Below are 27,972 nucleotides of genomic sequence, written 5' to 3' on the forward strand. Positions count from 1 at the left end.
CATGCAAGACCTTCCCTGAAATGTCTTCAGCTGCCTCTTCTGCCTATGTTTCTATAACACCTGCCACATGATTGGGTGGGGACTATGCAAAGAAACGACGTGTCACACTAATAACAGGGATCTGCCCATTTTAGTTTCCACTCTTCTGGCTATAACGATGAGCCATCTCAGAAGCAGACGCAGAGAAAAGTCCCAGGTATCACCGAAGAAGAATAATCAGCAGTGGAGAATATTCGAGATCTCTGAAGTGGTGGAGGCCAAGAGCAGAGGCACCAGAGGCTGAGATACAGAGACCATGGAACAGAGAAAAGGCCCAGACCACAGGTCAAGGCAAGGAGACTGTGTTAGGCTGGTTTGACTAGAGAAACAAATTCAGTGACACTCATATATGTGTAAGAAAGAGCTTTATATCAAGGAGTAATTATATATCAAGAAAACATCCCAGCCCAGTCCAACTCAAGTCCATAAGTCCAGTACTAGTTCATAAGTCCCTCTTCAGACTCACACAGTCACAAGCAGTAATGCACAATGCAGGAAGATCACAGGTTGATGGGTGCAAAGTCTTGTGGATCCAATGGTGGTAGATGCATCTCCAGGGCTCTGGCCACCATCAGGGTCAGCCATCAGGAAAGTGAAGGCAGAGAGAGAAGGGGAGGTTCCCAGGACCCTTCTTATGAGAAGACCCCATCCACAAGCGGCTGTGACTTGACCAACAGGTTGAATACCACACCGACAGTAGTATATATCTTCAAGTGGATATGAAATTACGTAACTACCACAAGGACCATGAGATAGAACAGAGGAATCACAGCAAGATGATGAGACTGTCAAGAACAGCAGTAGAGAAGTCGTGTGTCCTGGAAGGAATGATGGAGGTTGGAATAAGGATGAAGGTATGTCTGACCTTGTGGCAATTGACCTTGGACTCGTGTGGGGTTGGATTCTCCTTCTCTCCATACTAGGGCCTGGCCTTTATTCTGCCTCAGGCTCCCAGTTCTCTCACCCAGTGGGTCCACACACCCACTGGAGCTGCCTCGCTCCATTGTCTGGGAAGTCCATATTGCCCCAAACATGCTGGTCTCCTGGTTCTGATGCTGCTAATTCTCAGTCACCTCTTTTAACTGTGTTGCACCGTTTGTGGTGTTAACATGATCTCTCTCTGTCTCCTGAATAGAGGAGGCATTCTGTGCAGGGATGCTAGCTTCATAGGACACGCCCCACCTCCAGCTCTTCATTCTTTTTTTAAAAATTTTTTTTATTTTAACAATTTATTGGGGCTGATACAATTCTTTTCACAGTTCATACATATACATACATCAATTGTATAAAGCACATCCATACATTCCCTGCCCCAATCATTCTCAAGGCATTTGCTCTCCACTTAAGCCCCTTGCATCAGGTCCTCTTTTTTCCCCCCCTCCCTCCCCATTCCCCCCTCCCTCATATGCCCTTGGTAATTTATACATCGTTATTTTGTCATATCTTGCCCTATCCGGAGTCTCCCTTCCCCACTTCTCTGCTGTCCCTCTCCCAGGGAAGATGTCACATGTGGATCCTTGTAATCAGTTCCCCCTTTCCAACCCACTCACCCTCCACTCTCCCAGCATCGTCCCTCACACCCTTGGTCCTGAAGGTATCATCCACCCTGGATTCCCTGTACCTCCAACCCTCATATGTACCAGTGTACAGCCTCTGTCCTATCCAGCCCTGCAAGGTAGAATTCGGATCATGGTAGTTGGGGGGAGGAAGCATCCAGGATCTGGGGGAAAGCTGTGTTCTTCATCGATACTACCTCACACCCTAATTAACCCATCTCCTCTCTATGAGGGGATCTCCATTGGCCGACACTTGGGCCTTGGGTCTCCACTCTGCACTTCCCCCTTCATTTAATATGATATATATATATACATATATACACATACATATATACATATACACATACATACACACACTTATATCTTTTTTTTTTTGCATGATGCCTTATACCTGGTCCCTTGGGCACCTCGTGATCGCACTGGCCGGTATGCTTCTTCCATGTGGGCTTATTTGCTTCTGAGCTAGATGGCCGCTTGTTCACCTTCAAGCCTTTAAGACCCCAGACACTATCTCTTTTGATAGCCGGGCACAATCAGCTTTCTTCACCACATTTGCTTATGCACCCATTTGTCTTCAGCGATCCTATCATGGAGGTGTGCAGTCAATGATATACTTTTTTGTTCTTTGATGCCTGGTAACTGATCCCTTTGGGACCACTCGATCACACAGGCTGGTGCGTTCTTCCATGTGGACTTTGTTGCTTCTGAGCTAGATGGCCGCTTGTTTATCTTCAAGCCTTTAAGACCCCAGTCACTATCTCTTTTGATAGCCGGGCACCATCAGCTTTCTTCACCACATTTACTTGTTCACCCACTTTGGCTCCAGCCGTTGTGTTGGGAGAGTGAGCATCATAGAGTTCCAATTTAATAAAAGAAGGTATTCATGCATTGAGGGAGTGTTTGAGTAGAGCTCTTCATTCTTGATGTTATAAAGGTCCCCTTCTCCCACCTCTGGGATGGGTCACTTTAGGCCTAGTAGGATGGAAAAAACGGACCAATCATCTCATTAGGGTTCCATACATCTTATTTTCATAGTCCCAATCCCATGAAGAGTTCATACACTTATTTCCATTATCAGCAGGCTATCTGATCCCCCTTGGTGGACTTCAAGCGTCTTATTTGCATGGTCCCACCCAGTCAATGATCCATGACACCACCGTTAGCTTATTTAGTAAAGAACGCTTGTCTTGACAATCTTGTTTTTTAAAAAATATGTCTATATGGAATAAAATTGACAACAGCAACTTGAAAGGTCAGATAGGAAGCTTAGGGGTAAGTGAGTTCAGACCTCAAATACATCATAGAATGAGGACTATCGGTAGTGCTAATGATTAGCAATGTGCCTGGAGTAATAGCACCATCTCGGTATGATGGCACAACCTTGTTTGCTGAAAGCGAGGAGGACTTGAAGCTCTTGCTGAAGCAGATCTAGGATTGTAGCCTTCAGTATGGATTAGGACGTAATGTAAAGAAGACCAAAATCCTCACAACTGGACCACTAGGTAATATCAAGATAAATAGAGAAAAGGTGGAAGTTGTCAAGGATTTTGTTTTGCTTGGATCTAAAATCAATGTTCATGGAAGCAGCAGTCAAGAGATCAAATGACACATTGCATTGGGTAAATCTGCTTCACAAGACCTCTTTAGAATATTGAAAACCAAGGATGCTACTTTGAGTACTAAGGTGTGCCTGACCCAAGCCAGAGTATTTTCCATTACTTCATACGCATGTGAATGTTGGACATTGAATAAAGAAGACTGAAGAAGAATCGATGCATTTGAATTGTGGTGCTGGAGAAGAATGTTGAAAATACCATGGACTGCTAATAGGATAAATAGATCTGTATTGGAAGAAGTACAACCAGAGTGCTCCTAGAGGCAAGGAGGATGAGACTGCGCTGTCTTACATTCTCTAGACCAGTGGTTCTCAACCTTCCTAATGCCACGACCCTTTAAAACATTTCCTCATGTTGTGGTGACCCCCAACCATAAAATTATTTTATTGTCACTTCCTAACTGTACTTTTGCTACAGTTATGAATCATAATGTAAATATCTGATAGGCAGGATGTATTTTCATTGTTACAAATTGAACATAATTAAGGCATAGTGATCCATCACAAAACAATATGCTATTATAGATTGTGAAATATTTATTTCTAATGACAAATAAATGAAATTTTGTCTTGAAGCATAGGGTAGCATGGGTAACAGTCTTCATGCCAGGTACTGTATACGGCTATATCTGCATGTGGACGGAGCTGCCTGGAGACAGAGGAGCGGTGTCTCAGTTCCTAAGACCATTGGAAATATGTGTTTTCCAATAGTCTTAGGCGACCCCTGTGAAAGGGTTGTTTGACCCCCCAAATGGGTCACGACCCACAGATTGAGAACTTCTGCTCTAGACATTATTTGGAGTGACCAACTGGTGGAGAAAGATATCATGCTTGGTAGAGGAGAGGGGCAGTGAAAAGGAGGAAGGCCTTCAATGAGATGAATTGACATGGCAGCTGCAACAAGGGACTCAAGCATAGGAACAATTATGAGGATGGTGTGGGGAAGTGTTGTATTCTGTGGTGCATTGGGTCGCTATGCATCAGCATTGATGTTATGGCATCTAACAACAATATGGTTTTCTTTTTTAAAGATGATTTTACTGGGGACTCTTACAGCTCTTATAACCATCCATACATCAATTGTATCAAGCATATTTGTACATATGTTACCATCATTTATTTTCTAGACATTTACTTTCTATTGAGCCCTTGGTATCAGCTCCTTTCCCCCCACCCCCTCTCTTGTGACTCCTTGACAAATTATAAATTATTATTCTTTTCAGATCTTATACTGATTACTGTCTCCCTTTCCCCATGGTTTCTGTTATTTGTCCCCCTGGAGGAGCGTGTGTGGTTACGTGTCAATTATTGCGATCAGTTCCCCCTTCCTCTCCTCCTCTCTTCATCTTCCCCCTACCCTGGTATCACTGTTCCCATTCCTGTTCCTCCATTCCATGTGTCATGAGTTCTTATGTGCCTGTGCACATGCTCTGGTATAACCTGCAGTAAAGATAGGAAAGGGCCATGATAGTGGGGGGTGAGGAAGCCTCAAGGAACCAGAGGAATATTGTGTGCTTCATTGGTGCTTTACTGACTCGTCCCTTCCCTGTGTTTTCAAGAACCCCGATGTGGTAGCGGAGTATATTCATTTATTCCTTAGTTAGCAACACAGTCAGATTCCAAAGACAATGCTATGAGAACACTGGCATTATAGAAACCTGGAGGATGACCACATCATATCTCAAAATGGAGGATGATTATATGACTGTATCATAGCCAGATGGCCTCATTACATCACTGTCACATTTTATCATCACGCAACTGCCAAAGCACTCTGAGCCATGGTCCAGCCAGTTGGATGTATGGCCTTAACTGTCAGCACCAGCAGCACTCTTGCCTCACACCTCAGTGTCAGCTACTATCAGATGCATGTTGTTAAGGTGTAAACTAGTTGGATACTAGAGTCTTTGTTATTGTCATCGTGGCAGTTACATAATCTCCTGTTAATTGGAGAAAAGGGATGGAGTCTAGCCTGTCAATCAAATCATAGCCAATGATGAATCTGTCTTGGCATGGCCTTCTCCTGAGGATTCTGGAAACTCCCTTTTTTCCTCCCTGGAGGCCAGAAACACACACTCTCTCTCTGCTCTACACATTCCTGTTGAGAAGTCACATGGAGCTATGCTGAAGGCAGTCAGAGCTCTGGAGCTGGAGGAGCCATGTGGAAACCCCTGCCAGTGCTGAGATGTTTCCACTGCCACTGGAGCCACAAGGCTTTCCACCCACTGGCCTGTGATCTTCCTGGGTTCACATCATTGCATGTGCTATGTGAGTTTAAAGAAGAATTTATGAACTGGTATCGGACATATGGGATAATATCATATTTATGGACTTGATCAGGGCTGGGCTGGAATATTTTCTTAATATATAATTAGTCTTTGGTACAAAGCTCTTTCTTATACATAAATGAGTATCCCTGGATTTGTTTCTCTAGTCAACCCAGACTAACACAGTCATAAATTCAAAATGTTGGATGAGTTAGTTGATAAGTAAGAAATAGTAGTAGTTTCAACAATAACTAAAAGAAAAACAACCTCAATATATTACATATGATTTTATTTTTGTAGAAAATCCAGAATATTTTAGTCAAGTTTAGTTAAACCATATGCCCTCCATACACACACAAACACACACACACACACACACACACACACACACACACACACCCTCCCCTAAAAATGGTACCACCCACACATCTGTATGGACCCATTTGAGATGGTTAGATTTTATGTGAACTTGAACCTGTGTGAAAGTGCAGGTCAGAGCCTGCTCATGCCTCCTTGAGGGTGTTGCCTTTTTTTACAAAAGAGACACGGGAACCTCTCTATCCCTCTTACCTGTCACTTCCCTACGTGCTTATGTTCTGTGTCTGTCTCCAGCGGTGGCTCCATGTGGGCCGGTGGCCCTGGGAGCTGTTGGTGCCCTGCCATGTTCCCATTGACATGGAATCCAAGTGATTCTGGACCCACCAGCACTGTGATCTTCCTGCTTCACCTGTCTGTTTCCTTGTACTGGCACGACATGCATCTGAGAGGGTTCTGACTAGCATCAGACCTACGGACTGGAGTTGGACTGGGCTGGAACACCATCTTAATATACTTGTACAATTACTTCTTGATTTAAAGCTCTTTCTTCTACATTGATGAGTGTCACTGGTTTTGTTTCTCTAGACAACCCAGTCAGACACACTATCTTTCTCTCCCTTCCCCAAGAATGATTGCAGGCTTAGACATAGCACAGATAACAGATTGGGCCCCTCTCTGGGTGAGCCTGGGTCAACTAGAGAAACAAATCCACAGAAACTCATATGGATAAGACAGTTTTATAAAAAGGGTAAGTGTACATTAAGAAAGCCTCCCAACCTAGTGCTGCCCAAGCCCATTAGTCCAACATTAGCCCATATGTCTGACACCAATCTACAAAGCCCTCCTCAGTTTCACAAAACACACCCAATGACACCAACTGCAGGAGGAAAGCAGAATCAGTGAATGTGCAAGCATCTCAACGCTGGCAGGGGTCCCCACATGGCTGCTCCAGCTCCCAGGGCTGCATCGGGGTAGGTCCATGTGGCTTCTCCTCAGGGATATCTTGCAGGAAGTGAGCCTTGCCAGCTGAAGCAGGGAACTGTCTAGGGTAGAGCTGCATCCTGGTCCGATCATCAGAAAGCAAGAGACCCGAGAACTAGAAAGGTGAGGCTCGCTGAGTTATTTATCTCTCCACTCTTCAATTGATCCCACATGTGTTTATCGGCCAAGTTGGCACAATAAACCTTAACTATCTCAATCCACCCTTGCCAACCTGGCGCCTCTACACAATTCTTTAACCCAACAATTCTAGTTCAGTAACACCTACACCTTAATTCTATGAATATATTCCCCCACCTATGAAAGTTTGTAAGTCAACCACTTCATGCCATTATCTCCCCAATTTGGGGTATCCAATTTCTATACTGCCCACTTACAACACTTTCTGAATAAAATGTACCATGCATGAATGAATAAATGAAATGTGATATCTCCATACAGTGGAATGTCATTCCATTCACCCACAGAATGGAGTGAAGTGCTGATACATGTTACCACATGGGTGAATCTGGGAAACTGTAGTGAATGAAGTCCGACACAAAAGGTCCCTGTGATGGGCATCCTAACCCCTAGACCTGTGGAGGTCATTCCATCTGGAAACAGGGTTATCTCTATGGTGCTCACAAGACTATCAATGAAATTATTTTGTTTTATTTTTGTATATGTTTGAAACGATTTTGTATGTCACTAAAGGCTCCCAGAAGTCTACGGCAGTTTGACTTTTTCTCCTTTATTAACCACTCAGACCAATATTTACATCTGAGGGGAAAGGAATCTCAAGAGGTTTTACGGCTGTGAGCTTTCACTCGCAGTTTAATCAATTTTTAATTTATGTTGGGTTTAAAAAAACATATTCTATGGAGCTGGACAGCCCATCTCATAAAATGAAATTGGTAACAATATCCAATCAAATCCCCCATAAATATGGTTCTCTCTTTCCCCCCCTTCCCATCCTTCTTCCCTCTCTTGATAATTTCCTGTCCCTGCCCTCTCCCTGCCCTCATCCTTTGCCCTGGCTCCAAAGTCTCTCCTGTCATGTGAAAACCACTTTTCTTTTCCTCCATTTTTTTCTCTTCTTACAATAATGGTGTCACGAAACATTTGTCTTGATAAGATTGACTGACTTTGCTCAGCATAATGTCCTCTAGTTTTTTCCATGTCTTGCGGTCTTTTAGAGAGCAATCTTCTTTAAAAAATTTTTTTTATCGATGCATGATATTCCATGTAGGAATGTACTAAAGTTCGCTTATCCATTCCTCTATAAATTGAACTTTGGGTTGTTTTCACGATTTTTGCTGTTATGGAAACAGCTGCAGCAAACATAGATGAGCACCTGTCTGTTGGTGATGGATTCTGGAAGGTGCTTTTTAAACCAATCAATTCTGAGATCTAAAAAGAGCTGGTGAGGCTTAGAAGCAGCAAGCACAAGTGGGGAGCAACTGAGGCCACGTGGAGATCACTAAGAATAGAAGTTGAAAGTGTTCAGGAGTTTCCCCCACCGCTGAGAGAGTCTTCCCTAATGACCGAGGCTCTGGATTTTGACCCTGGCCTCCTAGATAGAGAAGAAATAGATTTCTGTTCATTAAAGCCGCCCACATGTGGAATTTCTGTTTTGGTAGCACTGGGTACCTAAAACAGCCATATTTTAGGGTTCTGCTTTGATGAAATATCCAGAACAGAGATAGAAAATGTAATTGGTGACTTCCAGGGCCTGGGGAGATGTGGGGGACTAACTGCTTCCTTTGGAGATGTTGAGAACTTTTGGTGAGTAGCTAAAGTGGATGCTTTGAACTAACTCCACAGTGAACGGGTTCAATCAATGACATTGCTAACCTCAAAATGACTAATTTTATGGTATGCCACTCTCATAGCATAGGATGGCGTAGGAAATGTCAGAAAAGTGAGAAGAGGGTTGCAGAGGAAGTCTGCGACTGTTTCTTGGAGGATGTGGTCAAGTGTTGAAGACAACTGACAGATGAATAAAGATAAGGGTTTGGACACAGCCGCTTCAGGTGCCAGAAAGCTCATCAGTGTTTGCCACCGCCAACATGTCCGAAGGGTGGAGAGCCAAACCAGCTTCCTGTGAGTTGAGGAGGAAAAAGTAGAGACTGCTAGTAGTGTGGGTCATAGTCCAAGGAGCTTGGTCTCCAGCTCCGTGACCAGTGAGTGTAGTTGTTGTTGCGGGCCATTGAGCCAATGCTGACTCATGGTGATGAGCCAGAGTAGAACTTCTCCAGAGAGCTTTCTAGATTGTGATCTTTATGGGAACAAATCGCTAGGTCTTTCTCCAGGGGAACCAACTCGATGGCACCTAACATAAGTAGGAATCAAGTGTGTGTGGGTGTTTATATATGAGCGCGCGTGTGCACATGCATGTATGTGTCTGTGTGTGTGTAGACCTGGCAGTGTTGGTGGAAGCACTGAATTGCTAACTAAGGTTGGCACTACAACTGCTCTGTCGGAGAATAATGGGGGAGGCTATCTGCTCCTTTAAAGCCCTTAAAGATTTATATGGAATAATATGCTGTATGTATTAATGTATTAAATCCAAACTAATAATAATAATAAAACAAAATCTAAAGAAAAGATTTACAATCTCAGAAGTCCTATAGAGAGTCACTTTACTTTGAGTAGAAGTCAACTCAATGGCAGTGTGTGTGCACATATGCTAGATGTGTGCGTGCATGTGTATGTATCCAGCACATGGCAATCTCATGGTGTCAGAGTAGACCTGTGTTCTGGCTGATTTGGGGGTATTGGATTACCAAGACTTTCTCCTCAGGAACCGCCAGTTGCACGGTAACTTCCAACCCTTCAGTTAGCAGCTGAACACGCGAACCGTCTGCCCCACACAGGGATCCTTCATTAGCAATAGAGGTACTGAGAGTTTGCTTACTACCTAGCCACCTGGAGGAAAGATAGCCTTTTCAGACCTACCTCGCTTGAGGAACTTTCAAGTCCCGTCCACGCAGAAACAAAATGAAAGTCAGGGGAGGGAAGGGAAAAAGAGGAGCTGATACCAAGGACTCAAATAGAAAATAAATGTTTAGAAAACGATGATGGCAACATACGTACAAATATGCTTGGTACAATTGATGCTATAAGAGCTGTAAGAGCCCCTGATAAGATTATTTTTTAAAAAAGAAGAGCGAAATTAAAGTGTTTTGTGTTCCCAAGAAACCTTTATAACAAACAGTTGACCAGCATTCATGCCTCTCTCCCTCCTTTATCCCCTGTTTCCTGCAATAACTCCCACCTTCATGAGTCCAACACAGAACTCACATAACCCCAGCTCAAGGATCAGCCTTCAGCTCTATCTGCAGCCATTGCCTCCTGTTGAGTGGCCTCTGTGCTCTGAACCTTCTCGTTGGCTCCCAGTTTGAAACCTCGGTGAGCTCTGCTTGAGTCTTCTTCCTGCTGAGCCAGCTCTCCACCAGCAGCCCGACGATGGCCATGAGGATGAGAATGGCTATTCCAATTCGAAAGAGATTCTGGGCAGTGAAGTCCCAGGATGAAAATTCTGGGGTCAGAAGAACAGAGTCATCTTCAATGAGACCATACATACACCAGCTCACCACCACCCCTTCCCCTTCTCTTCTCCAAATCACGCTTCTTTCCCAAGTCCTTTCTTTAGAGCCAACAATCCATACTTACTTACCTTTACGTAATCTTGTCTCTGTGGTGGAAGGGCAGAGGTTCCACGAGTCTTTTTCTGATAGTCAGGAAAGTGGAGAAATGAGAAAAGAAGATGGCATTGCACTCCTCCATCCCATCTTCTTCTCTAGGATACACTCCATGATAGCCTATACATTTCCAAGGACCCCATCCCACACTTTGAGCCCCAGTGACTTCCTCTGCCAGGTGGGATAGAAGAACCGAAAGATATGTAAGAGTAAGAATGAACTGAGCTCTAGCTAATCTGTTGTGTGTCTTCATGCATGCCACATCTCCTATCCAAATCTCATTTTCTTTATGAAATCATTATTTCTTCTTCTTCTTCTTCATCTTCATAAATCGAACAATTCATAGTCTTACCATTTGTCAATGGTCCTAACCGAGCTTACCAAGGTCCTAAATGAGCTATTACCAGGCCCCCAATTCACCATCCATCATGAGTTAGCACCCTACCCCCACCCAACATCCCACATAAGCTACTATCTCTCACCCCTATCATCACCCGTACCAGCCCCACCATCTGGAAACGACGTGAGGTAACCTCTCTGATGTAATTTCCGAATCCCCCTGCCCCTCGGTGTCATTTATCACACTGAGCATCTTCCTTTCTATGTTTGGAAGCTTTCTTTTTCCAAATAGGCATAGGACAAACTCCTCTAACTCCTTCAAGTGTTTATTCGGATGCCTCCCCCTCCATGGAGTCAACCTTGATAGACCTGTTAACAATTGCTATCTGCCCCTCCCCAAGTGGCACTCTCTGCCACCTTGACCCTGGTCTGCTTTGCTTTCTTCCATATTATCATGTCCATATGTGCTTTGTAGTTCACTCACTTATCTTGACTTGATGATGACCTATCTCCTGCTACAATATAAGTAATACAGATGCAAAAATGTTTGTCTGTTTGATTGACTGATAAAGCCATAGTGCCTGGCACATGCTGGCAGCTCAATGGATGTGTTCAATGACTAACATTTTTGTCACGTTTTGGGAGGCTATAACCGTTCTCTTGAACTTAGAGGTATCAGTTACTCACCGTCAGTAAAGGTGGTCTCTGTCGGCCCAGGACTGGTGTTTTCAATAGATCCTGGCAATCGATGACGACAGGAAATAAAAGAGCAGCAGGTTTGAGTCTCTTCTGGTCTACCCATCTATTAGTGTCCCCGGGTGGTATTAATAGTCCAGATACATGACTACTTAAAGGCTGGGGAGACCTGGTAGCGTGGTGGTTACAAGTTGGGCTACGAACCCCAAGGTCAGTAGTTTGAAACCACCAGCTGCTCTGTAAGAGAAAGAAGCAACTTTCTACTCCCATGAAGAGTTTAGTCTTGGAGGCCCCCAAGGGAAGCTCTACTATGAGTCGGGATTGACTCAATGGCAGCAAGTGAGTGTTATGAGGTTTAATCCAGACGTCAAGCTGTAGGCCCTGATCTCTAGCTCCATCAAAGGGACTGCATCCAATGTCACCGAACGAAAAGGTAGGACTCCACCTGTAGGTACCTTAGAAGAATATCTTGGAAATCGACTTCTGACAGATTGGCTGTTGAAAGCCATTTGGAACACAGTTTTACTCTGACACACATGAAGTCACCATGAGCTGGAGTTGTCTCAACAGCTGCTGGGTTGGAGTCTTCAGTGGTACAAACAGTGAGTTCACTGGACTGTGAGGCTAAAGATCAGAGGTCCAAGTCCTTTTAAGAGTGTTTCAGAAAAAAATCCTGCTGCTCTATGAGTACTTCAAAAAATTCAACCATTCAAACCTGATAGAGCACAACTATACTCTGATACACATCTGGGTCACCATGAGATGGGCTCTTCTATGGGGTTTAGCTATGTAGTCACCATTGTTGCCCTTTCCTACCCTGTCTCTCTGGCCCTCTTTTATTATGATTTTTAAAACATTTTTTGGAATTGCTAAGGATTGTTCTTTGACTATACCATCAACGTTCATGAAAGGAGCGGTGTAGAAACCAGACAACATAGTAATATTATACTGGGTGAATCTGACACAAAAGACCTCTTTAATGTATTAAAGAGCAAAGGTGATATTTTGAAGACTCATGTGTACCTGATTCAAACCACAATATTTTCTGCTACCTCACATGCTGGACAAGGAATAAAGAAGACTAAAGAAGAATTTATGCATTTGAATGATGGGATTGGCAAAAAATAATAAAAATGAATATAGCACAGATGGCCAGAAGAACAAACAGCTCTGTCTTGGAAGAAGTTTGAGAGGCCTTTAAAAAATTTCCTTGAAAATGGAAATGAAAAAATAGTGAACAATTTTCAGCTATGCAGGTCTATTCAAAGAAAACAAACAAACAAACAAATGCACTGCCATTGAGTCAATACTAACTCATAGCAACCCTATAGGACAGGGTAGAACTGCCCCTGTGAGTTTCCAAGACTAACTTTTTATGAAAGTAGAAAGCCCTGTCTACTCCCGAGGAGCAGATGGTGGTTTAGAACTACAGACCTTGTGGATCTCAGCCCAGCATGTGAACTCTATGCCACCATGGCTCCTAAACAGGTCTGTCTATTAGGGGGACCTTATGCACTTTTTTGGGGAGCAATCAACCATTTGAGATCAAAAGGGCAGCATTTACGAAAGGACAAAGTTCAGAAAGGATAAGAAAGAAGGGAGAATGAAAAAGAGGGACACAGGGAGGCCTGGGATGGAGTGTTGTTGCATTGTGGGGATGCAGTCCATCACTTGAAACAAGAAGGCCGTGAATTGTCGAATAAAGAACAAGTTTGTGTTGTCAGTCTGGCATTCTTTCTCACAAGTGACCAAGTAGCTCCTCGAAAGTGGATGTTGTGAGGGCATTCGTGGTAATTTTTGTGGTGGATAATACAGCATTGCCCACCTTTCTCATCACTGGCTCTGGCTCTCTGAGGGCTCCAGTGGGGACATGGGGCATGTTGGGGTTTTCTCACCTGCGACAAGGAGCTTCATGGGCTCACTGGGGAAAGACCAGGCAAAGTTGTTGTAAGATCCAAAGCATCTGTAAGTGCCTCTGTGAGCTGGTGTCACAGGGCTCATGGAGAAGTCGGCTCCATTTTTCCCGTATGTTTGCTGCAGGGGATTTGCTCTTCCCTCCTTGAGCAGAAAGAATGTGCTTGTTGCAGACTCCAGATGACAGTGGAAGGTCACATTCTCTCCTGAGGTCACCTGAGCTCTGGGCTGCACTGAGAGCGTAGGCGTGTCATACAGTCCTGTGTGAGAGAAGATGACTGATAGGTCCAGTACATTTTGACCTTGCTTCTTACACCTCTGTTCTGTACTGAAGGGCATTCCCCAAATAGGTGTTGGAATCCTTACCCGGAAACCAGTGAATGTGATCCCTGTTTGGAAACCGGGGTTTCCTTGTAGTGAGAATGAGGTCATGTCAGGGTAGGGGATACCTTAAACCAATCACATGGTTTTTTTGGGGTGGTGGTGCAGGTAAAGTTATTCGCGATCACACATCATTGTAACAATTTCTACAAGTACAACTTGGCGACATTGATTACATTCTTTCAGTTGTGCAAACATTACTGCCTTCCTTTTCCAAGTGATTCTACCACCATTGACTTAGACTCCCTGCCTCCTAGGCTCCTCATCGAGTCTTTCAAGTTGCCCTTGCCAAGCTGATCTCATATAGAGAGTTCTTTAAGAGAGCACCATGCTCAAGACACGTATATTCTCATTAAGGTAAATATTTCCTTTCTTTTTCTCTCTCTTCCTCCTTCCTGCCTCTCTTCTATTTTGCTTGCTGTTGTACAAAGAAGACCTTAAGGGATAGTTTTAAAAGTCAATCACTTTTGAAATATAAAAGAAGTAGATTAGGCAAGCACCTATGGGGGGCGGGGGATAGATGTCACAGCACATGAAGATCATTGAGGAACTGAAGACCAGAGCTGAGAAGATACAAGGACCATCACATAGAGTTCTCTCTCTCTCTCTCAGTCTTTCTCTAGAGCTGATGCTCTTATGTTGGTTTTTGCCACTCCTAAAACTTGAGAACCTAAGTTTCTGTTTGTTAAAACCACCCCTGACCTGCGGTATTTCTGTGAGACCAGCACTGAGAAACGAAGAGAATGCCCCATCTTCTTTGCCCTTAAGACCAGGAAATAAACCCTTAGACTTTCCTAGACTTCTTCCTTGTCACGGAAGAAATAACTTCTCTTTCAAGACTGAAGGCAACTGCTTCCCCAAACTTTCAGGAGTGCCAACCGAACCTCCAGGCCTCCTCTCTAGAGATGTTGCTGTTGTTAGGTGCCATCGAGTTGGTTCTGACCCAGTGACCCTAAACACAACAGACCAAAACATTGCCCAGTCCTGTGCCATCCTCACAATTATTCTGATGCTTGAGCCCATTGTCGCAGCCTCCACGTCTACCCATCTCATTGAAGGCCTTCCTCTTTGTCGCTGTCCCTCCACTTGGTCACGCATGACATCCTTCTCCAGGGACTGGTGTCTCCTGACAACATGTCCAAAGTACATGGAATGAAGCATTGTCCTCCTTGCCTCTAAGGAGCAGTCGGGCTTAGGGATGCTAGGAGAACATATACCACCAGCCGATGGCTTTAAAGAATTGAAGTGTGTTTTCTTCTAATGAGGAGGCTGGAAATCTGAATGCAGGGCATCAGCTCCAGGGAAAGGCTCTACCTGCCTGCTCTGGGGGAATATCTCTGTCTCAGCTTCTTTAGCCTTGGCATTCTTGAACTCCTTGGTGATCTCCATGTGTCATTACTTTCTCTCATTTGTGCTTGTGTCTTTCGGTGTCTACTCTGCTCTTTTCTTCCTTTCTTTCTTTCATGTGCTCCTTTCTTATTTCAGGGGGCATTACATTTAAGACACACTCTACATCAGCGATTCTCAACCTGTGGGTTGCAACCCCTTTGGGGGGGGGTGTTGAACGACCCTTTCCCAGGGGTCACCTGATTCATCACAGTAGCAAAATTACAGTGATGAAGTAGACACAAAAATAATTTTAGGGTTGGGGGGTCACCCACATGAGTCACTGTATTAAAGGGTCATCGTATGAGGAAGGTTGAGAATCACTGCTCCACATGGATAGAGGAGCCCTGGTGGAGCAGTGGTGGATATTGCTAACTGAAAGGTAGGTGGTTTGAATCCACCAGCTGCTCCTTGGGAGGAAGATGCGTCAGCCTGCTTCTTAAAGATTACATATAGCCTCAGCACAAACGTACCATCAGACGTAACAATAAGCTCACAAACAACAGAAGACAAAATAGCTGGCTGGGACCTCCTAAAACGAAGACCCTTGTGTGCATCGAAAGAGTAAAACAAGAACCACTGGCTGGGAACGATTTGGACAACGATAACCTGGATAAGGGACTAGCCTCTAGAATCTATAAAGAACTGCCAAACTTCAACGAGCACAAGATGAACGATCCAATAAAAGACAAGCAGAGGACATGAAGAGGCAGTACCCCAAAATAGACACCCAGGGAGCCAACAAGCATATGAAGAAACTCTTGTAAGCCATTTGAGACATGAAAGCAAATTGAGAATTGCCAAAGTGAGGATTGCCACCAGGCATAGGAAACAAAATGTGTGTGGATTGTTAAGTGGAAAACTGACATACTCTGCGAGCCTCCACCAAATTCACAGTAAAATCATTTTCAAAATGCTTTTAAAGAATGCCTCACAGTTCAACATTCACTCATATGTAGATGATACTCAGATAACACAGATTTTGCTTTTGAGGACACTTCCTAGTAATACTACTCCTGTACATCTACATCTTTCTGGGAAACCAGACCGAAGACAATTTCCACGGAGACCACACTGTTGATTCCGCTATACATTCAGGAAGTGGTTCACTTCCTGATCCAGGCTTTTAAAAGCTCAGAGGGAATGAAGACAAGTTTCAGCCAGGATTCAGGCTAAGGAATGGCTGCAAAGCTAAGGAATAGGATGAGGGGGTTCCTTGTCTTCTCTTACCGGTTATGATCAGATCCAGGGGTTCACTTTGCTGTGACCAGTGCTCCCCGCTCAGATAGATGCATCTGTAAGGCCCTGCATGGTGTAGCATCATGGCCGAGATTGAGAAGATGACCCTGTCACATGGTTTCGGTCTCTTCAAGGCAATAAGTTGTTCCTTGAAAAGCAAGTGGTACTCAACAGCCTCAGGAACCCCCTGGCACCAGATGGTCACTGGCCTTCCCTTGGGAATGATGAAACTGGGTTTGGCCCAAATGATGGGTTTCAAGAGCGTATCTGAAAGGGAACCAGAGATTGGAGTTTTAGATAACCCCGCCCCCCACCCCACTTCCCAGCTACCACCACCCTACTTCCCAATAAGCTGCTGCCCTCAAACCCAGTGGTTTGAGTCCAGAAAGCCAGCTGTCGTCAGGAGGAGACTTAATCTGAACAGAGAAGAGGGCACCCAAGGCTTTGAAAGAAGAACTCACGCTTCCTGGAGCTGGTCATCTGGCTCAGACACAGCCCTGTAAGAGAGGGATCATGAGATGGGCGGCCCCACCCCCACCCAAACCTCTAGATTCCATCTTCCTTCCAAGCAGGAGCTCACCGAGGCAGAGCAGGGCAGCAAGTGTGGAAGGCATAATACAGAGCCTGCCAGGCAAATGTGGAGGAGTTTTAGAGTGCCAGGTCCAGCAGGACAGGCAGATGTAGAGGATGTGGTGGGTGACACCCAGCATCGGTCACCGTGGGACTTTCACATCGACCTTTTTTATAAGAAGAGTCAGAGCTCTTCCTTCCCACACCCCCACCCCACAGGACCCAAGCGATGAAAGACACGACACCTGTGATACTGTTGACAACACCTGTACTCTAACTGGCAATAGTTTGCCTCACTGGAAACTCATTTCTGGTTGAACATCGACATTCTGAAATATGAACATTATGCCCTGGGAACGTATGGGGCAAATTGCTGAATAAACTCTTGAGAATCACTCAGTGAAATCCTGCAGCCATTGAGAGTAGATGAATCTTCAAACCTATTGCCTTCAGGTAATCTTCAGGTAGGCCTTAAGTCCAAAGTGTCCACTGAAGTCTTCTTTGGACTCCGGTAGAATTTATTTTCATAAGTAAACTATGTCTGCCTTGAGCATTGTGTATGTTTAAAGCATCACCGGTGGGAGATCACATGAGCAACAGAAACTTGAAAGGTCCCATGAGAAGCTCAGGGGGCAGTGAGTTTAAGTGAATGGTTTTCTAGTTACCTGGTGATGCTATCACAGAAATGCCACAAGTCGATGGTCTTAACAACCAACTTTATTCACTCATAATTTAGGAGACAGATGTCCAAATTTAGGGCCTAAGTTAGTGGAGGGCTTTCTCTCCCTGTTGGCTCTGGGGGCCCATAACACTTGGAGATCTCCAAATATCTTGGCATCACTTGTCCTCTGAGTCTAGCAGGCTCTCAGGGCAGGGACTATAGGTCTGTGGTAGGTACATAATCTGGTGTCAACTTGAGACTATTAAGAGTGAAGGGGTGGAGTTACTCTGTCAATCAGGTTGCAGCTTGATGACCTCATTTGGAGGCACTATGGAGATAATTGCTCACTGGAAGCCAGGCCACACACTCTGCTTGTCTTCCTGGTGACTAGCCACATGGAGACCCCGGGTGGACCCAGAGCACTGGAGTTGGAGGAGCCATATGGAGACCCATGCCAGCGCTGAGATGCTTCCAATGCCACTGGATCCACAAGGCTTTCCACCCACTGGCCTGGGATCTTTCTGTATTCAGTGTCATTGCATGTGCTGCGTGAATCTGAAGAGGAAATTATAGACTGGTATCAGACATATGGACTAATATTGGACTTATGGACTTGATCTGGACTGGGCTGGGATATTTTCTCAATCTACAATTAGTCTTTGATATAAAGTTCTCTATTACACACATATGAGTGTCTATGAATTTGTTTCTTTAGTCAACCCAGACTAATACAGCGTCCAAAGGATGCGCTCCCCTCTGGCTCTTCTTCCTTGATGATAGTTAGGTCCTTTTTCCTGCTTGTTTCTCTCTTTCAGCTCTTGTAAGATAAAAGGTGATATAGGCCATACCACAGATATCCTACCCTTGGGTTAAGCCTGTGATCCTCATAAGGTGTTGCACCCCACCTTAATCCCCTTATAAGTGATTGTCACCAGGGCTTGTGGTATATCATCAGGGTAACCCATGGAGGTTGCTAATCCAACTGTAATTTCTTTTGGAAGCGGCTCATTTTCTCATGAGGTTTGCCATCGTGGGGAATCATGGTCGGGTTCCAGTGTATCTTGTGCTGTGCAAGTCCGGCTGTTATTGACTGATCTTGAGTGAATTCTGACTCATTGTATACAGGCTAGATCTGTTCCATACAGTTTTCAAAGCTGGGCCTTCTTGAAGGCTGATCACCAGGCCTGTCTTCAGAGATGCCTGAGAGTAACTTGGAGCCATCAACCTTCTAGTTGGTATTTCAGTTCCTGGCCATTTGCACCACCAAATGGAAGAAGGAAACAGGGACTCCTGGTTGATATTATGGTTCCTCATTGAGTTGGTCCTGACTCATGTGATCCTATACAGATTTTCTGAGGCTATAATCTCTACAGGGACAGATAGCTCCATCTTTCTCCTGTGGATCTGCTGATGGGTTCAAAAGACCAAGCCATTTAAAAAAATGCATAGAGAAAGAGATTTATATAAAGAAATGGCTCACAAAGTCATAGAAGTAAGTCCAGCCTGGTTCAAGTTCATGAGTCAGATGTAAGTTAAAGGCTTCTCCTGACTCCTATATCTGCAGGGGCCGATGAGTAAGAAGCAGGAAGATGAAGCAGGAAGACCACAGGTTGGTGAGACCTGGAGCTGGAGGAGCCACATGGAAACCCATGTCAGTGCTGAGATACTTCCACCACCACTGGATCCACAAGACTTTCCACCCACTGGCCTCTGATCTTCCTGCATTCAGCATCATTGTATGTGTTGCATGAATCTGAAGAGGAATTTATAGACTGGTATCAGACACATGCGCTAATATCAGACTTATAGATTTGATCTGGACTGGGCTGGGATGTTTTCTTAATATACTATTACTCTTTGATATAAAGCTCTCTCTCATACACATTTGAGTGTCTCCAGATTTGTTTCTCTACCCGGACTAAAACAGTTCACCTTGTCTTATTTGTCAAAAGAGAAATGTTTTATTTAGCAGCTGTCCAAAGTTTACCCAGGGCTGTTGTATCTTCCATTGGATTTGTTTGGAGTTCTCAGGCGTTTTGCTAGGAAAAAAGCAATCTGTAGGAATTATGAGTTTTGTAAAGATCCTCGGTGGTGCAATGATTCAATGCTTAGCTGCTAACCAAAAGATCAGAACTCAGGAGCTGCTCTTTGGAAGGACAATCTGGTAATTTGCTTCCTTAAATATCACAGCCTGGGAAACCCTATGGGGCAGTTCCACTTGGTCACATGGGGTTGTTATGAGTTGGAAATCACAGACAGGCAATCCTAAGGAAATCCCATTTGACCGATAAATTCAGCACAGGCTGCAGAGGTGAGGCAGAACAGATGGAAAACAGCAAGTAGAATGGAGAAACTCTGCCTTAAAAAAACAAACAAGCCACGGGAAGGGAATAAACCCATGCCTACAGCAAGGGTTTTATCAAGTAGCACTGACCTCTCTGTAAATGAAGAAGTTAGGCAGTGCTACCTTGTGTCACTGAGAGTGGGGCCTTTATATTTTTATAATGGATTTTATAAAGAGCCAGAAAATGAATTAAATGACATTGAGGGATGTCACTGTTGGTTAGGTGTTATCTGCTAACCACAAGGTTGACAGTTCAAGCCCATCACTATGGGTTGACGTTGACTTGATGGCAGTGGATTATGGCCAATTTAGGAACTCTGATGCTGCAGTGGTTAAAATGCTCAACTATTAAAGACTAGCAATTCTAACCTGCCAGCCACTTCACAGGAGAAAGAGCTAGTGGTCTGTTTCTGTAAAGATTACAGTATTGGAAACTCTATGGAGAAGTTCTGCTCTTGAGTGTTGTCACTGAAGACTTCTGGAAAGATGGTAACTGAGTAACACACACCAGAGGGAGTCCGCAGAAATCAGCCCAGGAGAGTTACTTAGAGGGAAATTGAACACTGCTGGATCACAGGAGGAGCATCATAAAGATAAGTAGGCACAGATCCACAAGGTTTTGAGGGGGTGGGGGTTTTCGGCTTACCACAGTAGAGGCCGGCTATGATTTGACCTTAGCCCGCTACTGTCTCAGCTGGCGCCGGGACCATTTGGAGCTGGTGCATGGGCTTAATCTCAACACAGTCACAGATCGCTGCCTCAGCGCAGTGATTAAACCCTTGCAGCCCCATGGGCAGGGACCGGGGCTCAGCTATATTGTTACTTTTGTTTCCTTCTATTCTCTCTATCCCCCACCCCCTACAGTCTCAGTGGGTTTATTTAAAATTTTTTTCCTCCTCTTTGTCTCTTCCCTTTTCTCTCACACTCAACAGCCGACCTCTAAGCCTCCCCTTAGCCTAGGGAATTTACACCTTCCCCACACCCAGTTAGATGAGCTCTGCCCTGTGCAGTGTAGCTTGAGGCTGGGGAAAGCCCAGCTGAACTACACCAAGAGATACTCCTCCCAACTTCTTATGGGGAACTCCTGCTTGTGTGGCTGGCGGAGCTCCTATTTTTCCTTTATTGTCCCATGTGACTGAGGGACAGTAAAGGAACTTCCTCCTGCATACCTAAATGCCTCACATGGCCTAAGGAAGCTCGGCCAACACTCACCAATATTCCAAGTTGCTGCAGGAACCTCTGCCCAACTTTCACAGTGACCTACCTGACCAGGGAGATTCTGCCCACCATTCGCTGTGCTCTACACCAAAGCAGGCAACCCACCAGCCTTCTGGGGACCTCACCTGAGAGGGTAGCCACAGGAAGATAAAGTGGTAGGCTAAATCCATAGTGAAATTAGCTGCAAGCAGTTTGAAGAAACATTCCTAGAATTCTCCCAGAGAGAGCCAGTGCTCTTGACTCCCTGGAAAATGGCACCTGGCTCCTCTAAAACAATGCAATGCAAACAGCCATAAGTCCCAACAACCTCAACGGAAAAACAGGAGAAACAAAAGGTAATGACAGAAGATGTCCTGAATCTGATGACGTGCATAGAAGAAGCAGACATTGATCTGACACAGAGAGAAATTTTCAGAATGTTGCTTGGAGCCATACAGGATATGAGGGAAACAATACAGCAAAAGGATGAAATGATAGAGGAGATAAAGTCCATACACCAAAGGAAAACGCAAGAACATAGGGAGGAGATAACAAAAATCAATAGCAGACTCAAAGACCTCGAGAATTGACTGGAGGAAGCAGAGAACCGCACCAGTGATGTGGAGGACAGCCAATCAGACTTTAACAAATGAGAACAAAAATCTAATAAGATCATTAGAGAAGCTGAAGAAAACCCAAGAGCTATGTCTGATGCTTTAAAGCGGAACAACATTAGAATTATTGGTTTACCAGAGGAAGACACAAAAAAGAAGTCATCTGCAACAATAGTGAGAGAATTCTTGGAGGAAACCTTCCCCAGTTTAATGAATGAAAACCAGGCAACCCTTCAGGAGGCTGAAAGAACACCAGGTAGACTAAATCCCAAGAAGTCACCAAGGCACATAATAGTTAAACAATCCAACTTTGATGAAAAGGAGAAAATCATGAGAGCAGCTTGGGAAAAACAAGAAATCACATAAAAAATTTCCCAAATAAGAATATGCTCAGATCTATCAGCAGAAACTATTAAGAAGAGGAGAGTGTGGAGTAACATATTCCAAAAATTGAAGGAAAACAATGCAAACCCAAGAATACTCTACCAAGCCAATTTATCGATCAAGATAAATGGAGAAGTAAGAGACTTCCCAGACAAGGAAAAACTCAAAGAATATGTTAGAAGAAACCCAGCCCTACAAAACATCCTTGCCGACCCAGTATGGGCAGAAGAATAACACCCACCAAGCATAAATAAGAGACTGCCACACAGAACAACCTCACCAAGAGGGCAACAAAGAGAAAACAGACCCCAAGATAGCAATTGGCTTAAGGATGAAAAGAAGTCAAGAATGAGACACACACAAACACATGCACAACACACTAATAAGAAAGGAAGGTAGGTAAACACCCAACACAAAAGTTATAACATGACATCAGAGTCCGCAGATGGAGATAATAATCCTGAAATCAATGGTCTGAACTCAGGCATTAAAAGATCGAGGCTAGCAGAGTGGCTTAGAAACACAACCCATCAATCTGCTGCCTACAGGAGACATATCTCAAGGCTACAGACAAAAATAGGCTGAGAATCTAAGGCTGGAGAAAGGCATACCAAGAAAACAGCAATTAAAAAAAACAACAACCCGGGGTTGCAATCCTAATCTTGGATAAAATTGACCTCAAAGTGCAAAACATGGAAAGAGATAAGGAGGAGCACTGTATAATGCTCAAGGGAATGGTAGACAAAGAACCACTGAGCATTGTAAACATACATTCCCCGGATGAGAGACCCGCTGAATACGTCAACCAAACATTCCAAAAGAAATCATAGCCTCAACAATTATAGTGGGTGACTTCCATACACCGCTCTCTGAGAGAGATAGACCACAGAGAAAGAAACTCAATAAGGAGGCTAAAGATCTAAATACTGCCCTTAGACAATTTGACCTGATAGATATTTACAGAGCTTTTCATCCAAATTAAAAAAAAATTCACATACTTTTCAAGCCCGCATGGCTAGCACATATTTGAAGATAGATCACATGCTGGGGCATAAGGTGAATCTACATAAATTTAAGCACATTGACATCATACAGACCTCTCTCTCTGACCACTGTGCTAAGAGGCTGGAAATGAACAAAAGGAAGACGAAGAAAACAAGAGCAAACAATTTGAGGATGAATAACTCCCTATTGCAAAGAGGAGTGTGTACTGGCACAGATAAGATATGAAATTAAGAAATTTCTAGAAACCAACGAGCATGAGAACACGACGTACCAAAACTCATGGGACAGAGCAAAGGCAGTTATCAGAGGAAGTTTCATAGCAATACATGGACACCTGAGAAAGGAAGAGAGACTCATGATTGATATGCTGGCACAAAATTTACAACAACTAGAGCAGAGTCAGCAGGACAATCCTATTAATAGCCAAAGAAAAGAAATAATAAAAATCAGGGCTGAGATTCGGGAGAGGGAAAATAAGAAAACTATGGTAAAAACGAATGCTGCTAAAAGTTGGTTCTTTGAAAGGATAAACAGAATTGACAGACCACTGGCAAACCTAACCAAAGAAAGGAGGGAACAAATTTCAATGACAAGAATGAGGGATGAGAGAGGGACATTACAACAGACCCTAATGAAATCAAAATGATAATTACACAGTACTATGAAGGATGGTACTCCAGTGAAATCAATAACTTGGAAGACATGGACAAATTCTTGGAAAAACAATCCCTTCCTAGACATACCCCAAAGGATGCCAAGAATCTCAACAGACCCATAGCAATAGAATAGACAAGATTATCAATGGATTACCAACAAAAAAATCCCCTGGACCAGATGGCTTCACTGGAGAATTCTACCAAGCATTTAGGGAAGAACTAACACCAATCCTACACAAACTCTTCCAGAACATAGAGAAAGATGTCAAATTCCCAAACTCCTTCTATGGAGCTAGTATAACTTTGATATCAAAACCGGGCAAGGATCCCACAAGAATTGATAACTACAGACCAATATCCCTAATTTTGCAATATCGATGCAAAAATTCTTAACAAAATACTAGCCAATAGAATACTAAAGTATATAAAACAAATAATTTATCATGACCAAGTGGCATTCATACCAGAGATGCAGGGATGGTTCAACATATGAAAGACCGTTAGTACAATTCGTCACATAGACATGAAAAAGGATAAGAACCACATGATAATATCGATAGATGCAGAAAAATCATTCGACAGCATCCAACACCAATTCCTGTTTAAGACACTTGAGATGATAGGAATGGAAGGAAAATTCCTCAAGACAATACAAGTTATCTATGAAAAGTTCACAGCCAACATGGTAGTCCATGGAAAAAAGACTAACACAATCCCACTGAAAACGGGGACCAGACAAGGATGCCCCTTGTCACCACTGTTATTTAATATCATACTGGAGGTTTTAGCTAACAGCATAAGACAAAGAAAAGACATCAAAGGTATTTGTTTGGGGAAGGAAGAGGTGAAACTATCGTTATTTGCAGATGATATGATTTTATATATGGAAAATCCTAAAAGCTCCACAAGGGGAGTACTGGAAGCAACAGAGGCGTTTGGCAGATTGGCAGGCTGCAAGATAGACAAACAGAAGTCTATTGGACTGCTATACACATTGGATAAGACCACAGAAGAGGAGATAAAAAAGGTGGTACCCATCACAATAGCCAAACACAAATTGAAATATCTAGGGATATACCTAACTAAAAGAACAGAAGATCTATAAGAGAAAAAATACAGAACACTATTACAAGAAACCAAGAGTGACCTCAGCAAATGGAAGAATATCCCATGCTCATGGATTGGATGACTCAATATAGTAAATATGTTATTTCTGCCCAAGGCACTATATAAATTTAATGCAATCCCGATACAGTTGCCCTCATCTTTCTTTAAAAAAAAAGCAAAAACTTATTACCAACTTCATATGGAAAGGGAAGAAGCCCAGAATTAGCAGAGAACTCCTCAAGAAGAAGGACAAAGTGGGAGGCTTTGCTTTATCTGACTTTAGCACATACTATACAGTCCCAGCTGTCAAACTGCATGATAATGGTACAGTGACAGATACTCAGACCAATGGAAAAGAACTGAAAACCCAGAAATAAAAGCATCAGCATACAGAAAACAGATCTTTGATAAAGGCCCAAAAACATCCAATGGGAAGCAGATGCCCTCTTTAACAAGTGATCCTGGAAAAAATGGATATCTACCTGCAGAAAAATGAAGCAAGACCCTTATCTCACTCCATACACAAGAATTAACTCAATGCGGATCACAGATCTTGAAGTTAACCCCCAAACTATTAAGACCATCAGTGAGGGAATTGGGACCAACTTGAGAACTTTGGCACAGGGAATACATAGAAATAGTGAAGGACACAAACACAGAGAAGGCACAAATTGACAAATGGGATATACTGAAGACAAAGCACCTGTGTACATTGAAATAATTCACCGAGAGTAATAAGAGAGTCCGTGGACTGGAAAAACATCTTTAGCAATGATACATCAGACAAAGGCCTTATCGCTAAAATCTACAATGCTCTGCTAGCTTCCAAAAAGAAAAAAAAACAACTAATTTCCCACCGAGGAGGTGGGCAAAGGACTTGAACAGAAGTTTCACAGGGGCAGAAATCAGAATGGTCAATAAATATATGAGGAAATGTTCCTGATCTTTAGTCATAAGAGAAATGCAAATTAAAACAATGAGGTACCACCTAACACTCTCAAATTTAGCCCAATTCAAAAAAAAATCAGAAAATAACAAGTGTTGGAGGGGTTGTGGGGAAACCAGAACTCTCATCCCCTGTTGGTGGACCTGTAAGTATGTACAGCCTCTAAGGAAATGGATCTGGCGATATCTAAAACAGATGGAAATTGAGCCACCATATGACCCAGCAATCCCCCTACTGGGCATATACCCAGTAGAGGCAAGAAACAAACTACAGTCAGACATATTTGCTCCAATTTTCATCGAGGCACAGTTCACAATTGCAAGGAGTTTGAAACAACCTAAATTTCCATCAACTGATGAGTGGATTAAAAAACTGTGGTACATACATACAATGATGTACTATGCATCGCTAAAAAGAAGTGATGAACGTATGAAGCACATCGCTGCATGGGAAGCACTGGAGGAAATCATGCTAAGCGAGGTAAGCCAAGCACAAAAGGACAAGTACAACATGAGTCCTGCTAAGGTAAGCTTTAAAAATGCAAATGGGGCATAGGGATAATGCTACTGTATACAAACATTCCTGGGGTGAGGACCAGGTAGTGTGGCAGGGGCTGGACCAAATCCAGGGATATATATGGTAGCCAACTAAAAAGGAGGGCAGGGAGAAGGAAAAAAAAAAGAAAGCAAAGAAAGGTGTAGCGGGGGCACAGGGCACTAACCCACCCAAGGGGAGGGTATTGTTTATATCTTCACAGAGAAAGAGGGACCAGACTTCAACTCAGTGCTCCAAGATGTGAATGCAACACGCCAGCATGGCGTAGGGTACCAGTGGAGAGGTCTGAAGGGCTGGCCCCAGTCCCAACTACATGGACACCTGCCCCTCCCCCTAGAAGAATTTATTTCAGAGGACAGCACTAAATCTGCAGCTCAGGGAGAGGGTCATGTCTGATCAGAGCACACGGGAGCAACTGAAGGGGGAAGAAGAGAGACTGGAGCACATCCTGGCCCACCAAGCCTGGACTAAGAGATTCCCGCTCAGAGCAGCCAATCCACAAAGAATACCTTATGACCAGCCCCACTATGAGACAGGACTTCCCTCACTGACCCATAACCCTACAGGGGACAACACTGGAGACACAGTGTGGGAGTACTGCCCGATCTTATCCCACCACACTGAGGCAAAACACTAAGGGTGTGCAACAGAACAGCTAGGGGAACAGGGCAACGGATTCCCCTGGGAATACCAAAAATACACTTTGGGGCCATGACTTGGCGCCCCATCAGACTCAACCAGAAAACACTCCCAAAGGCAAACAAACAGTCCTTGACCTAACTACAAGCTTTTCTTTCTTGTAGTTGTGTTTTTTTTGTCATTGGCTTGTTGTTGCTGTTGTTTTGTTTTCTTTTGTTGCTTGGTTTTGCTCTGCCTTGTTTATGTTCATGTTATTATCTCTGCAGGTCTGTCTAAATAAGATAGGAGGAGACTAGATCTTTGTAATCGGTTCCCCCTCTTGACCCCACCTTCCTCCACCCTCTCGACATCACCACCCTCTGGGTCTGGGTGCAGTGTAACAACAATGAAGCAATGAAACATATAACTTTCCTCTAGTTCCTGAATGCTCACCCCCTCGCCACTATCATGATCCCAATTCTACCTTACAAATCTGGCTAGACCAGGGGATGTACACTGGTGCAGTTAGGAACTCAAAACACGGGGAATCCAGGGTGGATGATCCCTTCAAGACCAGGGGTGAGGGTGGTGATGCTGAGAGGGTGGAGGAAGGTGGGGTCAAGAGGGGGAACCGATTACAAGGATCTACATATAACCTCCTCCCTGGGGGATGGACAACAGAAAAGTAGGTGAAGGTAGACGTTGGTCAGTGTAAGAGATGACAAAATAATAATTTATACATTATCAAGGATTCACGAGGAAGGGGGAACTGGGGAGGGAGGGGCAAAAGTGAGGAGCTGATGCCAGAGGCTTACGTGGAGAGCAAGTATTTTGAGAATGATGAGGTCAATGAATGTACAAATGTGTTTTACACAATTAATGT

At 43.9% G+C, this 27,972-nt stretch overlaps 1 protein-coding gene across 1 annotated transcript in view; it reads right to left on the reverse strand.

Annotated features, from left to right (window-relative positions):
* The window catches only part of LOC142432596 (leukocyte immunoglobulin-like receptor subfamily A member 6), a 74,307-nt gene that overhangs the window by 23,132 nt on the left and 23,203 nt on the right, over positions 1–27,972 (reverse strand). Inside the window, 9 exon segments of the mRNA XM_075537823.1 lie at positions 10,125–10,194; positions 10,196–10,314; positions 10,453–10,506; positions 11,504–11,554; positions 13,408–13,686; positions 16,424–16,699; positions 16,894–16,929; positions 17,013–17,056; positions 21,295–21,350. Of these exon segments, the coding sequence (XP_075393938.1) occupies positions 10,125–10,194; positions 10,196–10,314; positions 10,453–10,506; positions 11,504–11,554; positions 13,408–13,686; positions 16,424–16,699; positions 16,894–16,929; positions 17,013–17,056; positions 21,295–21,350 (985 nt within the window).

This window comes from Tenrec ecaudatus, chromosome 18 (genome assembly GCF_050624435.1).
Source record: "Tenrec ecaudatus isolate mTenEca1 chromosome 18, mTenEca1.hap1, whole genome shotgun sequence".
NCBI lineage: Eukaryota > Metazoa > Chordata > Mammalia > Afrosoricida > Tenrecidae > Tenrec > Tenrec ecaudatus.